This window comes from Pteropus vampyrus, unplaced genomic scaffold, assembly GCF_000151845.1.
Source record: "Pteropus vampyrus isolate Shadow unplaced genomic scaffold, Pvam_2.0 Scaffold73, whole genome shotgun sequence".
In the NCBI taxonomy this organism is placed as follows: Eukaryota; Metazoa; Chordata; class Mammalia; order Chiroptera; family Pteropodidae; genus Pteropus; species Pteropus vampyrus.
The window spans coordinates 5,711,576-5,729,587 of record NW_011888854.1 but is presented as its reverse complement, the minus strand read 5'-3'; the positions used below and the strand labels follow the sequence as shown (position 1 = coordinate 5,729,587).

Here is an 18,012-nt window from a genome sequence, read left to right as displayed (position 1 = left end):
GGTAGGATATTTAATTTCCTATCCTAAAACTATATCCCCAAATAATCCTAAAATTCCATTCTCAGAGCTTCATTTTTTTAGTTTACTTAATTCATGAAAATACATCCATTAAAAAAAATAATAACCTTTTAAGTTTATAGTCGTTTATACTTACTGAAACTAAATTTATTTTGGAGAATTTCACTTTGTTTTCGCACAGCAGTTTTGGCTAGAAAGTAGGAGAAAAAACAAAAACATGTACTAAGAGGCCAGAAGCCCCTGAAGAAATTGTTACTATTTTAATATTACTACTCTGGATGGATTCTTTATAGTAATAGAACTTTGTTACGCTTGAAGTACAACTTCTGAAATAATTCCTTTGTTCATGTACAAACATTGTGCTTCAACTAAAACTTAAGAAATAATTCCTTTGTTCATATACAAACATTATGCTATCTAAATAAGTGATAACTTTTGTTTGTCTTTAGCTGATTAATCTAAATGTAAATTCAAAGAGCCCCTTTTCTTCCACTATTATCTTAAATTTTAGTATTCTTAAGGGACTAGTCAGTCCTAAGTTCATTTTGTACTTTACATATACTCCCCAGTTTCTCTGTATCTTTAGTTTCAGATCCATCTGTATGCCAGTGACACTTATATTTCTCTCTAGCCTAGCCCAGTTTCCAAATGCAATTTAATTGTTTTTTGCACCCCCTTCTCTATATGTATCAGAGTTCTCTAACCCAACATTTCTACTAACACCTGTTTCAAATAAGACCTGCTTCTCTTTCCATAACCCTTATCTCGCTTAACAATACATAGCAATTCTATCTAGTCACCTACCCCCAAAACCTGGGAGTTATCTTTGCTTTCCCTCTACCTCAGTTCATATAGCAAATAGTTCCCCCACTCTTGTAAATTCTACTTCCTAAAAAATTCTTACATTTTTTTTTTCTTTCCATTTTGACTGCCATTGCTTTGATTCAGGATTCATTGTCACTAATGCAAGCTATTTCAATAATCTCAGTGAAGGTAAAGGCCAAGCTGCTGTAACAAAGAGACTCAAAAATACAGTGGTCTAAGTAAGATAAGTGTTTCTCATAATTAATAGTTGGGAGGTGAGCAGTCAAAAATAGCAGAGTACCTCTCCATGAATTCCTTCAGAGATCTACCTTCCTTCAGTCTTTTCGCTGTAATCTCTTAGAGCGGGGGTTATTAATCACTTTTGTGGCATGGACACTTTTGTCACTCTAGTAAAGCCTATGAACCCCTTATAATAGTTTTTAAATATATCAAATAAAATACGTAGGATTATAAAGGAAATAATATTTGAAATATGGTTATTAAAATATTAAAAATATGTATTTGTGATATAGTAATATACACTTCTTTTTAATACATTTACAAGTCTATGTTCTAATTATTACTATAATTTCATAGTACTGATGACAACTGTTTGAAATAATATACCTAACAGTTATAATGTAGTAGGGAGATATTTGATTTCTATTTGTGGGAAAAATCACATCATTAAAGCTACTGTGATTTGTGTCTACATTCTTAATTGAAGACAACTCCCTCTTTAAATCTATATATTCCTTGGGGACCTGGGGACCCCAGGGAAAGAACCCCTTCTTAGAGCATTGTAATCATCTGCATAGTCAAAGCTGAGTCTCAGGCTAATCTGTGTTCCCACCTGCAGGAAAAGGGAAAGATAAATCTGGGCAGCGAAGAGGGATTTTAACCAGCTAAGGTGGAAGTTGCACATGTCACACATACACATTGGTGAGACTTTAGACTTGGTCATATTTAGTTATAAGGTGAGAAATAATTGAACAGCCATGTGTACATGACAAAACAGATGATCAAAGACAATCAGGAGTCTGCTACAGTCTCCTGTGACCCCTGTGTATCCAACCAGCCTTGCTCTAATCCATTCTTAACACTGCTTCCAAAGTATTTTTTTAAATCCAGTCTGATCATGTCAGTTTCCATCTATTTCTCTAAATGTAGCAGTAGATCCTGACTTGTGGGTCATCTGGATTGGGAGATGTTGGGGGGAAGTTTTTGCAAGTAATCCACAAGTGAATATGCCTAGTAAAATTGAAAATTGGATTTTAAAAATGAAGTTTTATATACATTTATATGAAGCCTTTTTATTCATATATGTATAAGCTTTGGGGAGTAACAAAATACAGTTGAAGTGTTCTTGAACTTAGTACGTGGACTAATTTCAATAAATGCTAAAAATAGTTACTTTAGGAGCTATATTTTTTACATTTAAAAGGAGTCCTATTCTTGAAAAGGTAAACTGCTTGCCTTTTAAAGATTTCTTATGATGACATAAAATATCTTTTACAATCTAGCTCCAGACTTCAGCTATACATCATATCTGTCCTTCTAGGCATTGTAGACTTACCAGCAACTTCTGATTCTTTAAATACAGCATGCTCTTTGGTGCTTCTGTGCCATTGCACTTCATTTTTTTGTCTTTTTTTTTTTTTTTTTTGGGTAGAGTTCAGTAACTTGCCTAAGGGCCTACTGTGCTATTGTTAGGCGAACCTGGGACTACAACCCAAGTCTGAGCCTCAAAGCCTGCCATCCCTTTAATAACTAGGTACTCTCATTTCCTTCCAGTAATTGTAAAGAATGTGATAACAATCCTTTGCTCCTGACCTCAACTGTTTCTTTTTACTCTGGCATTTTACGTGTTTGTTTGTTTGTTTGTTTGTTTGTTTTTAATAGAAAAATCATTCTCACATCCTGAAGTTTTACAGACAGAAAGGATGGATAAATGGTCCTAAGAGAGTTTCAGGATATTCTGGAATAAATCTAGATGGTGGCGGGACTAAAAGGATGATGGCCCAAGAAGCCAGTGAAGAGGGAGGGTTGAAGCCATGAACCACTCACCGGGTCGGGCTAGGGCCCTGGGTTCTGTTGAGAGCCAGTACCCAATCCCTGCTCTGCTCTTGCACGCACTGCCTGCCGGGAGGCCCCTCCGCCCAGCCCGCGGTGTCCCTGACGACGGGTCGACTGGGAGCCTCTGCTTCTGTCTGCTTGTGAAATGGAAGAGAGGTGTGATTCCTTAACGTAGAAAAACCAGAGTCAAGACAATACTGTACATTCCGTTTTCCGCAGTATTGCCCTTGAAGATGGATTTCATAGCCCTTATAGCTATAGCCACACTTGCTGCTGCTGCTTTTGCAGCATTGATATTAGTAAAAAGCATAAATTCTTTTAAGAAGTTGACAGAGAGGGACAATAAGAGTACTAAAGGATCTGGTGGAAAAGCCTATTTCAAGATGGCAGCAAGCAGAGAAGAAACACATGAAGAATTGGGCGAGAAGGAGCAGAAAACATACGAAAAATGGGGTGAGAAGGAACACAAAACACCAGAAAAATTGGTTGAGAAGGAACAGGAAGCATCAGAAGAATTGGGCGCGAAGAAGCAGGAAACACCAGAAAAATTGAGTGAGAAGGAACAGGAAGCATCCGAAGAATTGGGTGAGAAGGATCATGAAACATATGAAGAATTGGGCGAGAAGGAACACGAAACCCATGAGAAATTGGACGAGAAGGAACAGGAAACCCATGGAGAACCGAAGCAGGAGGAACAGGACAGCCAGGCTTCGTAAGTGTAAACTCTAACTTGGTGAAGCCTCAGACAGACATCAGATGCTGGTCAAATGAAAAGGGCAGGCAGCTGAGCCTGCTGGGCCTCCCTGGCAGAGGCTGGAGGCGACGCCCGGGCCCGCCAGGTGTCATAGTGACACGCACGCATCAGGCCACTTGAGGTCGAGTTAGTGGGGGCGGCTGCATCTTTGGAATGGTGTGAAGGAAGTGGCACGAAGGGAGAGTTGTCAGTGTGCTTTCGTTTCTTGACAGTTTGGTTTTTGGTACATAAAGCCCTGATAAGGAGGGAAAAAAATTGGTACAATTTGTTGGGTCGGCTTTCTCCCAAGACGAAGAGGACTCGCTTCCGCCGGCGTCGGCGGCGCCCCTGGTGGCGAGGCCAGGCCGGGCGGCCGCGCAGCACAATGGGCGCCACCTCACAGAGCGGGGCGCGGCAGCCAGCGGGCGGCAGCGCGGCGGCGCCGGAGCGCTGCGGGCGGCGCACGGGCCCCCGGGGGCGGCGAGGCCGGCGGGTGGGTGCCCGGGCTGCGGGCGGCCCCGGAGGCGCCGCGCACCAGCGCCCGACTTCTCGCAGGCCTTGGCAGCATCCCGTCTGTAGCGGGCGCGGCTCTCGTGGCCGACAGCACCCAAGGGTGTCTCCAGAGCCGCTGGTTGAGCAGCGGCCGCCTCCCCGCGAGCCCAGCCGCACTATGCTCAGCCGCCGCGCGAGGGCGAGCGAAACACGCCGTTTGCCCTCTCCCTCCTCCCTGATCCTCCCCGCTCCTCCCTCTCTGCCCTCCCACCCCGGGCCGGCTCAGCCGCCTCCATTTTCCAGATCTTTCTCGAACCCGCAGCTCCTCAGGCAGCCGTTGCCCGAGCGCTGACGGAAGCGGCCGAAGCCGAGGAGGGGCGCAGCCTCGGGCGCGGAGCCGCGGCTCGAGCGCCTCCCCGGCGGCCGAGCGCGCAGGCGCAGACCCCAGTAACTGCCGGTTGGTGGCGGCCGAACCGCAGTGGAGACAGACCCCGGCGGCGCAGGCTGCGGCGCGGCGGCCTGCACTTCCTCCGCGGTTGCTCGACGCGGTGCTCTAGATTTAATGCGTAGCGACTTCGGGTCATCTCTCCTTTGCTTCTCGTAGGAGTCTCAATTCCAGGAGCAGCAGCCCAGAAGAGGACGCGATCCCCGCACGGGAGGCTTCAGCACTATCGCCCCGGTCATCAGGCGGCGGGATGTCTGTGGTTGGCATTGACCTCGGCTTTCTCAACTGCTACATCGCTGTAGCGAGGAGTGGCGGCATCGAGACCATCGCCAATGAGTACAGCGACAGATGTACCCCGTAAGTGCCTCGTCTGGTCGTAGCCCCGGCCCTAAGAAACGTTTTCTCCGACCCTTTGGTTGGTCCCGCCTGCTGCCTTGGGATGCGCGCCGAGCCCTGAGATGACAGGTGCAGCCCACCAGCTGCGGTCTCGAGAACCCGCTGGTCGGCGAGCCCAAGTGGGGGTCGGACTGCCTGCTCCGCGAGGCTGCTTTCCCTTCAAGGGCCAGGGACTTGGCTCTCTGATAGTTTGCGCATTTTTCCATTCTGTACCCGCACCCCACACCTGGTTCTCCACCAGCCCTGCTTTGCTTCCGGAAAGGGCTTGGTGTGGGACCGCCTCCATGTCCCGAACATTGGAGAAAGATCTCTGATTACTTCTAGTGGAGCTTAGGGATTATCGGCCGCGCGGGCGGGCATCCCCCGCTAGCAGAGTGAAGAATTCCACATTCATTCTGCCCTTCCTCCTCTCCCTCTCTCTCTCTGCGTGACAGCTTTCCTGCAGAAAAGTAACAAATGGAATCTTATGAGTTAGAGGTTCATCTGGCCCAGAAAGCCTGCCTGCCTTTCTTTATCTTTTCTTTTTTTTTTCTTCTTTTCTCTCTAAGAGGCGATGGAGGTGTGCAGGGCTTTCTACACAAGTGTCCTTGAGAATTCGAGGTAATGGGACTGGTTTCCAGGAGCGTATGTTAATGAGTGGTGCATTAATAGGGAGAGAAATTAGGGATGGGAGTCATTGGCTTCTTGTATTGGTGAGGTGCGTCCTTTAATGGAAAGTGGTGGAGTTGGAACCTATCAGAAGTGTTTTTGTACAGACTGAATTGTTGGAGAGTCGGAGGCGACTGTTCTGTATAAACATGACTGTGGAGTCATTCTATTATGAATCTTTGATGAAAGGCTTAAAAGGAATGGCATTATGTCATGGAAACATGCTCCCACATGTTCTATTGTTTCTCTGGTCTGGGAAGTTTTTTGGCAAAGAATATAATTAAGGCAGAGATATGAAAAATTGGATTATTGTAAGCTCCTGTTACAGGTAATTTTATGAGGAAACCAACTGTTCATGTCTTACTTTTTATGGAAAGGTAACCATATTAGTTTGACTCCTCTGAATGGTCCAAAATACAATACTTTTAATATAAGACTAATCTTAACCAAGATCATTGTTAAGCCTTTAAATGATTAAATTACTACAATTCTATGAATAATTTTTTTTAATATGTCCAGGATATGTTGAAGAGTAGCTTACTTGAAGCAGCTTGTGCTTTGGTTTCTTTGAAAGAATATTCTGGAAGGTTTTATATCACCTTTTCCAGATTTATGCATTATATTTCTATTGAAATTTTGGATCTTTATATTCTCATATATGAGTGTAGGTCAGTTAATCTTCATAGTACTATTAGAACTCTTGTTTTTCCTTTTTACATCTTTTCCTGGTTTTTATGCACAATAAGAGGCTGAAGCAGTAATTGTGAACTGTTTGTAACTTCATCTCTATAAGATTTGTTTTAAGCCAAAACAGATATGGGCTTCTTCCAGAAAAGAACCAGGAAATTTCACTCTCGTTTAGTAGAGGTTAATAGGGGCAGCCTTTGGCTTTAGGGACTTAACCTATGAAGAAAAAATGAGAGGTAGGATGGACATTCTCCTAATCCTTAAAGCTTTATCCTGAAATATCAGATACCAGAACTGTAAGACAAATACTGCATTTCTAGACTCTGCAATTTTAGTAGTGAGTGCATGACTCTTTAAAGAACCTGGCTAGGCTTACAAAGAGTGTTCTTTAAAAATTTGGCTGCTCATTCCAGTCCTCTAACGTTCTTTTTATTGCTATTCTTAGGCACATTGGCTAATTCTATGTGACTGAGATTTAATATATTTCTGATGTGTGTGTAAGAGTGTCACTACTAATATCTAGGTTCAATGAGCCTAACAAACTAGAAATTTCCTAAGGTGGAAGGATCATATTCATAATTAGCTTTTATCAGAAATTCTGCCTTTCTTTCCCTGACTATGTACTGTCATTTACCTCAGGAATGTATCTTTTATTCTTATTGAACTAATATTAATACTTCACTGTAATCCATGCTCTTACACTGTTTTGTTACTTTGGGGGCCTTAAATTTATATTATAAGTTCAAAATGTCATATTGTATCATATAATTATTTTTGTATCATATTGTATCATATAATTTTTTCTTAAATCGTTGAGTGAAAAAATACCCATTCTGATCCCTGGATACTCATTTATTGAATGCCTCTCTAGCAAAAAAATATAACTATTACAGGAACTAACATTTCTAATAAACCACACTATTATATATACATATAAACATAGCTTTACAAAAAATTGTTTTCCATATTTCAGTTGCTGACATCAAGATACTAGTGACACAGATATTTCTAAGATTCAAATACATTATGAAAGGATCCTGTGGAGAAGAAGAAAGAAATATTCAATTTTATTGGTTTTTGGCATCTATACATTTTCACATTTGTTTAATTCTTTAACATACCTGATTATGTATCCTTGGGAGGTTACCATGTATAAACTAAGAAGGACAGTTTAATGAAAAAGGTAATTGCGTAAGTTTTGGCCTATAAATTAAGGGACCAAGAACAAGTAATATAACCTGCTAGTTCTTCAGATTTCACCTTCTGTAAAGTTGGAGTGCTTACATCCCCAATGTCCTTCCATTATCCATTGGCATAAGGATGCTGTATACAGACTACGTTAATGGGGATGTAAAAATCAAAGGGATAAATTACGTGGCGAGGCAGTTACTATACAGAGACGTATCTTTGCTCTAATATCAGCAAAGTCATCTATTTTTTGCTAGCTTTTAAGAAATTATTTTTTTAAATGTCTTATTATGCTTTTAAGTTATTTTAAGAATATGTAAAGTCTTATTTTTAAAAATTCATAAAAAGGATACTAACGTGTTAGTATAAACATGAAAGCAAGCAGGGCGGAAGACTATAAACAATTAACATTGGAGGGTATACTTTTAATACATAGTGTATAATGCTTTGAATTTTTATGGACATATTTTACATTAAGAAAATGGATTTTTGAATGAAAACTATTTCAGGAGATTTTTGTTAGGTGTATTGCTTTATCAGAATCTTGTATGATCAAACTTAATATTCAGTTCTCTGGTTTTGTCTTTTCTTTTTCCCTCTTGATTAGTGCATGAATAATCTGAAAATATGGGAAAATATTTAAATACTGCATTTCAGATATGTGAGATGTTCTTTTCAATGCAAAAAAAGTAGAAATCACTTACTTGAGTATTAAAATTTTTTATACATCAACAGTGCCAAACTTCAGAGGTTATCAGTGGCTATAGTTGGGTAGGAGGACTTTTTATGGTGATAGAAGTTTAGGGGGAGGGAGAGACTTTTACTTTAATTACATATTCTTTGTACTATACGAGTTCCTTTGGTTTGTATGTTTTACTATGAGCTTACATTAACTTTGATTTAAAATACTTTAAATGCTAAAGAATTACATAAAATGACTCTCCCCCTTTGTCCCTTTCTAACCACCTCTTACAATTTAGTGTGCATGTTCCTAGTTTGATGCAAGTACGTGAGTATGTATATATAACCCAGATGATTTTCTATTCTTTTTTTAACAAAAGTAGAATTACAGTATACATGGTTTGTGATTGCTTTTCTAAAAAAACTCGTACATGTAGCTCTAATTTATCTCATTCTTTTTAATGACTGTATACTAGTCCATTGATAGATACACTGCAGTTAGTGAAAAGTTCACATTATTTCACTATTAACAAACAAAAATTCAATGAACATCTTCACTTTTTTTTTAATCAAATTGTGAGATGAGTGGAAGGGCAGATGTCTCACACTTTAGCATTCTAAAGCTAGGACTATAAAGTCTTTTAGTATGAATATTATCTATAACAAAACAAAATATGCAACAAAACAAAATGAATCTACAGTCATTGCCTTAAATTTGTGGGTGGGAAACTCTTAAAAAGTTTCTAGAAGGCAAGGAATGATATGTACAGATTACATGATATCTTAGCTTAAGATGTTTAACGTACCATTGGTCGTCCTTGTGGTATGTGGTTACTACAGAACAAAACGAGTATAGCCGTGTTTTGATAAAACTACAAAAATAAGCGGCAAGTCATAATTAGCAAATACTTGGTCTAGGCAGTCATAATCAAAAGAACTTTAAAATTGTGTACTATTTGTCTTTGAAATGGTGGATTATAAAATAATCAGATTTTCAAATAATATATCTGATCTAATAATATTGTAGTTAAATAATATTTAATTTAATGTATCTAATTCGCTTGTTAATTATTACGTCTACCGATGTAAATGTGTGATTTAATGGTTTCAAGTTATGAACTAATTTTATTTGTGAATTATGCTTACTAAAAGTATTTGGAAGCTCTTAAAGAATTTTTTGTTATTTCTATATGTTAAAATGTTTATCCATTGTTCATATTGCAAGATTGGAAAGTTTTTGTTATTACTAAACATATAGGCCTACAAGTAGTCTTATTTTTCTAAGTAGCAAGCTAGAAAGTAAATGGCAACAATAAGCCTTTTGAGAACACTCCTCCACCCCTTTCTAGGGCAACTTTTGTCCAGATAGCCAAGCTTGGGAAATAATAAGCAGATGCTTTCTTTAGTGCAGAACTTCTCATATCCTTTAATGTGTTTATATCTATTGAAACACTCCAAGAATGTTTTTCCCAGCTTATTTGAATGTCTACGGAACTATGTTCCATAGAACAATAAATGGAAAATGATGGTATAGGTCAGTGGTTCTCAACTAGAGGAGATTTTGCCCCCTAGAGCACATCTGAAAATATCTGAAGATATTTTTGCTAGGAATGCCACTGCATGTAGCAGGTAGAGGCCAGGGGGCTTCCAGACTCTGCAGTGCACAGAATAGCCCCACTCTTTCAACAAAGAATTGTCTGGCCCAAATTATCAGTGCCAGGGCTGAGAAATCCTTTATGGATATTTTGGCAACCATAGTTGAAACTAGTTTGTGCAGCCAAACTGGCAATGTAAGGAGCTGACCCCTTGATTTAAACCAACTGATTGCCCTCTCATATCATTATTGAGTTATTGTATTTCTTAGAGTCTACTCAATGGTAGCAGAAGACCCTATAAGTAGTAACTGATCTATTTTTAAAGTATAAGTGGTAAAATCAAGGGATTTTGAATCCATAGCGGAGATTAACAAAGAAGCAAACACATTTGGAGCACTGACCTCTTACGTGAGAAGTGTCTTTAGTCTGCTAGCAGTATGTGTTTTCTCCAACCCAGTCACGCTCGGCCTTATAAAAATAGGCTTTATAAGAGAGAGAGAAAAAAATAATCTTAAATTTTAAGGGAAAATACAAATATAACTTTTTTAAAGTAACATACCATCATTTGATATTTATACCCCTCCTCTACCAAAAGTAACAAAGGGCATTTAGAAATTTTGCTTGCTTGTTTGGAGTTCTGTGACATTCTCTAAGAACCTGGGACCACTGCTGTGGTGGCAACACCAGATTGGATATCATAGATATAAGCTGCACTGTAAACATTCCTTCTCATTTGTTTTAGGTATAAAGTGGAATTTCTAAATAGTAGTTGAAATAATCTATAAAAGTGTAATATCAGTGCATTATATGATATGCAGTTTGATAACAATTGAATATACTTTTCTATAAAAACGTGCACCTAATATGTAGTATGATGTGTCTATTTCCCTTGGTATTACTGAAGTTAGATGAAAGTTTTGAGTGAAAATAGGTATTCATTTCAATTTTTCTGAAATCCTTGGCACAGGTAGTTATTTAATGGTTGTGTCCTAGAATTTTTTTTGACAGAAAATTGAAGGAAGAACGGAGTTTGAAGACCATTAGCTATGTGAGGATGGTCTTCTGTGTATTGAAACATTGAGTATTTCTAAGCTATGACATAAAACTTTTTAAGCTTTAAATATCTATTCATAACTAAAGAGAATATCAGAAAATGTGAAAGGATATATGTGTGAAGCATATTTCAAAGAATCTAGCACTTAATAAATGATAGTTGAATCAGTCTTATTTGGATCTAATGTTCTAACAGAAGTTAAGCTTTGAGAATCAACCTAAGAATATGCACTCAAGTGATGGTCTAATATTGAAAAATTAAAAGTATTCAGAAATGTGTCCAAAAAAATGGAGTAGCGAGAAAGATTATAAGTAGGCCAAGAGATGGCAAACCCATATTTTCTCTGATGAGTTTTAGGATGGAATGTCAACCATCCACATGGATTGCCTTAATTGGATATGTAAATATCTACTCTGGCAAAGACTATGTTGAATCTGGGAATTATTTGCAAGAAATGTGAAGATATCACTGGATCCGCTGATTCCTGCTGTAGCCTTATTTTCTTATTTTTACCAGATCACAATTAGAGACCATTTCATCATCCTACATCTGTCCATCACTTTTAACATTTTAGTTCTAATTATATATTGTGGCTGTCTCAGAAATTCCTCAGTCTTAATATGTCCAAAATAGAATTTGTGATGATCCCTCCCCAAACCTGTCCCTCTTCCAGTGTTTTCTGTCTCACTGAATGGCACCACTGTCTACCCTCTTCTGCAGACTGGAAACCTGGACATTATTCTTGATCCTTGCCTCTTCTCTAATCTATTCCAGCACTGTTCACTAAAAATGAAGTGTGACCACGTAATGTTAAGTGTTCTAGTGGCTACATTAAAAGAAAAAGAAACGGGTGAAATTAATTTTAATATATTTGACTTAACTCAATATATCCAAAATCTTATTTCAACATATAATCAGTATTTTAAAATTAATGAGATATTGCACAATTTTTAAATATTAAATCTTCAAAGTCCAGAGTATATTTCACACTTAGAATAAGTACATCTCAATTCAGACTAGCCACATTTCATGGGCTTAATAGCCACAAGCGTCTGGTGGCTACCGTTTTTGATAGTGAAAATCTAGTCCATCACCAAGGTCTTTGAGTTTTATCTCCCAAGTATCTCTTAATTCTTTCTCCTCCTGTCTCAGCTGCCACCATCCTGATAAAGATTACCGATAACTTCTAGCTCTCCTTCCATCAGTTCACACTGTAGTCAAAATGATCTCCACCAAACTCTGCCCTGCTTCCATCTCATCATCATTTACTCTTTCTTCAGATCTCATCATTTCCTCCGGTAAGCCTTTCCCGACCCTCCTCCTCTAGGTTAATTCCTGCTATTTTTTATTCCCACAGCACTATTTGCACCCTCTGTTGTAGCACCTAGTTTATTCGCCTTTGGGTGAGTCTGTGGCATTGTAAGTTCTGAGAAAGCCCAAATCGTGTCTTTCTCTCTCACTGTTGTATCTATAGTAATGAACAGACTGCCAGACAAATAATAGATACTCAAAAAACATCTGTTAAATCAACTAAATGAACCTAACTACTTGACGTCCCTAAAAATTCAGTGGTCCCCAATATAAGAGTATCTAATTCAACCCTTGAAAAGCACCATTCTAGGATCTTTACAAGTGTTTGTATTATATACAAGCGTGGAGTGTTCTCTCTATTATTCAAAAGGCTTTAATGTATTCCTATTACCTACTGAAATAAATTTATAATTTATAATCTGTTATTCGAGACCCTGTATAATCTGACCCTGGCGCTGTCTATCAAAATGTACTATGAAACTAGCCGAGTTAGTCTTCCTACTTTCCAAATAAGCATTTCCCTTAGGAGCCATGTTTCCATTCATCCAGTAAGTACCTTTACTATGTACCAGATAATGATCTAGGCCAGGTCTACTCAGTAGAACTTTGTATTCTAAAGTATTTCAGTTCTATTCTATGTATATTCTGTTTTCTATATACCCATTGGCCACATGTGGCTGTTAAGCACTTGAAAGTTGGCTGTTGAGCACTTGAAACGTGACTAATGATGAGAAACTGAATTTTTTATTTTAGTCAGTTTAAATTTTACTAGCCACATGTGGCTAGTGGCTACCATATTGGATAGTGGGGATCAAGGCAGTGGGGACATACATTATCTTCCCTTATTGAGTTCATACCCCAGTATGGTGGTATAGTTAGTAAATAAATTGTATCAGATGGTGCTACATGGTGGAGAAAAATTAAATTGGGTAAACATTAGGAGATATTTTTGTTGGGTAAACATTAGGAGCAAGAATGTTGTTTTTATAAGGCAGTCAGAAAAGGTGTCTCTGATAACCTGATATTTGAGCACAGACATGAAAGAAGTGAGAGCACAAGCCATGTGGATATATTTAGAAGTGTTCCAGAAAGAGAGAACAGCAGGTACAAAGGCACTGAGGCAGAAGTGTGCTTTCCCTATTCTAGAAATGGCAAGGAGACCAGTGTGCCCAGGTCGAAATTACAGGAAAAAGCAGCCAAGGAACAGCCTGGATGGCTTTATTGGCGGTCGGGAGACTTAAGCTTTTACTTTGTGAGACAGGATACCATTGGAGAGTTTTCAGCAGAGGAGTCTTATGACCTTAGTCTTTAAGAGGATCACTGTGGCTGTCATTGAAAATAAACATACATCTATGTATCAGAAATGTCCTTCTCAGCAAAAGTTCCATATTTAAATGCTTTCTCTGCTTTCAAGTCTTAATTCAGAAATCTCTTCTGTTTGCTTTTCCTAAGCCTTATTATCTAGAAGTGATTATTTGCTAGTATCATTGATAATCCTATATGTTGATTTTTTTCAATAGACTATAAATTCTGCAAAGATAATGATTATAGCTAGTATATACACACAATGCCTGTAACTATTTGTTGAATGCATAGTTACCTGTAGTTCCAACTGAAATCATGGGAATACTTTCTTAAATCATAACAAAATGGTATTTTGATGATACTGTTACTCTATACTTGTTTTTGTAAGCAGAATTAATATAAATGCAGTAGTAAAAACAGTAGTCATATTGTTCAAAAGTTTTACTTATATTCACTCATTTAATCCTCACACAATTTTGTGAGTAGGTATGATCATTACTATCTTCTAGATGGGAAACTGAGGCAAATAATAGTTAGGTAATTTCCACAAGGTTATTTAAGTGTTAAATGGTAGGGCTAGAATTTAGATCCAAGCAGCTTGTCCTTACTGAATACAGTTAATTTTAGTAGTAGGTCATAGATTAGATCAATAGAATTTGAAAAACAATTTGGGTGATGAACATAGTATTGCCACCTATTTGCACATTCTTTAAGATTATAACATTTTTTTCTGACCACTATTCCATTACTTTTGAAAGTTTAAAAATATATAAAATTCTGATTTTGGGTAACCTATTTTTTAAGTAATACATGATTATATTAATCCTTGAAATTTACCTTTTGTATAAGGAGAAGCAGAATAATGGCACATTGATATAAAAATACCATGGGAACAAACTTTGTGTTTTTCCCTCTTTAGGGCCTGTATATCTTTAGGATCAAGAACTCGAGCCATTGGAAATGCAGCTAAGAGCCAGGTAAATTGTTACTGTAAATGTTTTGATTTATAAAAAGAATTAACCGAATCTTGGTAACTAAATTCCCATTTTTTTGTAATTCAGAGTGATAAAGAGAATGGTGAAAATATAACAGATCTTAAATCTTTGTTACTGTAAATGTTTTGATTTATAAAAAGAATTAACCGAATCTTGGTAACTAAATTCCCATTTTTTGTAATTCAGAGTGATAAAGAGAATGGTGAAAATATAACAGATCTTAAATCTTTGTATTTTATTAGATATATTTTGCTTTGGGTTATAAAATATTTTTTGAATTTTATTTATTAAAAATCTTCTTACTTATAAAGTTAGGATTTACCACTATATGACATCAGTTTTTCTCTGGTAACTTTCTGTGAGGGTGTCCTATGAGGATATACACTTCAACAACAGGTGAGCAGTGTCTTGGTGAAAAAAGGCGGGAAATGGAGGAACTAAGTTCCAGAATAACCCAGTGTGGCCTCCACTGCTTTACATGGAATCTGTTTAAGTGTTTATATTTTAGGTTTCTGAAATGTTTGTAGTAACACATTCACTTTTAATGTTCTGTGCTATAGGTTCATTTTACTTGGACTCTGTTTATTGCCCTGAACCAAAAGACTTTAACAATTACTTTTTACCTTTTAATATATACCCGGGTCTTCTCTTTTTCATTTTTAAGTAACTTTGTTTAATGAGGCTTTTTCTTCGTGGCTTCATAGGAATAATCGATTCATTTATCTAGAATTTTTGCTTATAATTTTTATATTCTACTTGCTTTTATCTTATACTTTCATGTTGTACATAAAAGATGTTGAGTTTGTGCTAAAATGACCCCTTCAGTAAAGTTTACCTTTCATATTCTGGCTGATCTAAGTGAGTAATATAGATATCAGAGTTTCTGGAGAAAGCAAACTGTAAAGTTATTTCTCCTGAAGAGCTAAAAAACCAACATGGTAATTCATTCCTGCAGTTTTCATCTCATAATTGAAGATCAAGATCTATTTGGCTTTTAAAGGTCACTGAGAGGGCAACAACTGGATGTCAATAATATTCTATAGTTGGAAGTACTTGGTCTAGTTAAAGAAAAAATTACATAGCCAGAATACAAGCCATTTACAAATTAAGAGACTTTAACTTAGCACCATGCTACCTGGGAAGAGTTTTAATTTACTAGCTTAGGAGCAAGTTTTAGCAGTAGAAGTGACACGAGAACTTTTATGAATTAGATATTCAGAAAAAAACAAAAAATGGGACAATGAAACATGTAGTTTAAATAAAAGTGCAGTGATGAAAGTGGAAAGAAAATTAGTGATTCTGATTCTCTAGAGCAAAAGTGTTAAAGAAAGCCAAATGATGAGTTATAGATACATTTTAATTATTTGAAAAAAAATTAAGTTTTATTCTTTCTTTTGTGAAGACATTAATTTTAAATCTAACATTCCTAGGATAAGAGGAGAATTGGGGAGGGAGGGGTGGGCAATCAGTAAGATGCACTCATTCTTATTGTATAATTTATATTCTTTGGAAACCAGAAGAATGAATGTGTATAATTGTGAACTTGGGTATAAAAGATAAAGAGACTTGATGATTCTCAAGTATTAGCGTAGTGCTTATTTTACATTCTTTAAGTAATTGATAAATTAAAGTGTTTACTGCCAACAGATAGTCACGAATGTAAGAAATACAATTCATGGCTTCAAAAAGCTTCATGGGCGCTCATTTGATGATCCTATTGTGCAAACTGAAAGGATCAGGCTTCCCTATGAGCTGCAGAAGATGCCTAATGGAAGTGCAGGAGTTAAGGTAAGCTTTCTGTTCTCAGTGAAAATGTAGATTTAGATTTAAGAAACCAAATACGATAATATTGCCTACTTGTAATTTAACTTTTTTCCTCTGGAAGCAGTACATATACGGTAAGATACAGGCAATTTTTGTAGTAAGATTTAGTGAGTGCAAAAATCTTCTAATTAGATGATAATCTTAATCCAAACAATACTTTTATTATCAAGGAAAAATTATTATTTGCAAAACTTAGAGGTAAACTTTTTAAGGGATAAAGGCAGAGGTAGCATATGTGATTTAGAAAAATAGGCCCCAAAAGTATGTTAATTGTCATGAGTTTTCTCTAATTTAGAAGAATCTTATAACATATTAGAAGTGTTAAAGCAAACTCTTCTTCCTTCTTCCAAATGAGAGAGGGATAGTGGATTTTTATTCTACATCCTGAGACAGTAAGTTATACATTGGTTAATAAAAACATATTTCTGTTGATTTTTGAAAAACTAACGTGATACTTCAAAACAGAGTTACATATGACCCAACAATTTCACTCTTAGGTGTATACACAAGAGATTTGAACCATATGTGCACACAAAAACTTGAACATGAATGTTCATGGTAGTCTTATTCATAATAGCCAGAAAGTAGAAGCAACCCAAGTACCCATCAACTGGTGAGTGAATGAAGTGTGGTAAACCTGTACAGTGGAATATGATTTGATCATAAAAATGAGTGAACTACTGATATGTATTACAGCATGGATGAACCTTAAAAACATGCTCAGTGAAAGAAGCCAGATACAAAAGACCATACGTTTTCTGATTCCGTTTGTATGGATGTCCATAACCAAGCAAATCAATAGACACAGAAAGTAGATAAGTGGTGGTTAGGAGTTAAGAGGAAGGAGGAATGGGGATTAACTGCTAATGGCTACAGGATTTTTTTTAGGGTAGTAGAAAATATACTACAATTAGTGTTGATCAGTGCATGACTTTGTGTATATACTAAAAACTACTGTACTGTGTACACCACAGGATGAACTTTATGCTATATGAATTATACTAAAAGCTATTTTAATAACTAATTTTAAACAGTATATTTTTAGGCTATGCACATATTTCCATTTTTAGAAGAGAGAGGGTTCTGACTACGGAATGCATGATGAATTAAGAAGACATGAGGCTATTAAAATAATTCAAAGAATACACCATGAGAGATTAAAGACAAGGAGACAAATTGTAAAGCCATATTTTAAGTGTAATTTGTGGGTCAAGGATTGCTGATTAGGAAGCTGAATGGATTATGATAGCAATAATGAGATAAAGAATAATATCTAGATATCCTTTAGATATGATAAGTTCTGGTTAATGACCATGAGAAGCAGTTTTTTATTCTAAACTAAATTGTTTTTATTCTTTAAAAAGAAAATTAAAAATCATGATTTTTAAGTAGTTTGAGAAAAACAGAAAAAATTTTTAAAGAAAGCCAAACCAAATTTTTGAGTGATACAGGTTTTATGTAGTCATAATGATTGCATGTAAAAGGCTTTGAAATCATTTATCAGTCCTCTTTTGAACTACATTTCCTCATCTTTTGAAGATTGGAGATCTTTTGATTTATCTATTTTTTGGACATTTGTTTGAATATACTTTGATGTATATTACATCTAACTTTACATTCTTACACAAAAGAATACTGTATTGTTGTGCCTTCTATAATCAGACTAACACCATGGTATTTGATTCATTTTCCCTTATTTTAGTGTGTGATATCTTCCCACACTTATTAATTTCATATAATACCGGGTTCTGAACTTTTAA

At 36.9% G+C, this 18,012-nt stretch overlaps 1 protein-coding gene across 1 annotated transcript in view; it reads left to right on the top strand.

Moving 5' to 3' along the window:
• The first annotated feature begins 4,446 nt into the window (after positions 1–4,446).
• The window catches only part of HSPA4L (heat shock protein family A (Hsp70) member 4 like), a 43,236-nt gene continuing 29,670 nt past the window's right edge, over positions 4,447–18,012 (top strand). The window contains exons 1-3 of the mRNA XM_011362130.2: positions 4,447–4,925; positions 14,353–14,410; positions 16,076–16,216. Of these exons, the coding sequence (XP_011360432.1) occupies positions 4,819–4,925; positions 14,353–14,410; positions 16,076–16,216 (306 nt within the window). The 5' untranslated portion in view covers positions 4,447–4,818. The remainder of the gene's footprint in view (positions 4,926–14,352; positions 14,411–16,075; positions 16,217–18,012) is intronic.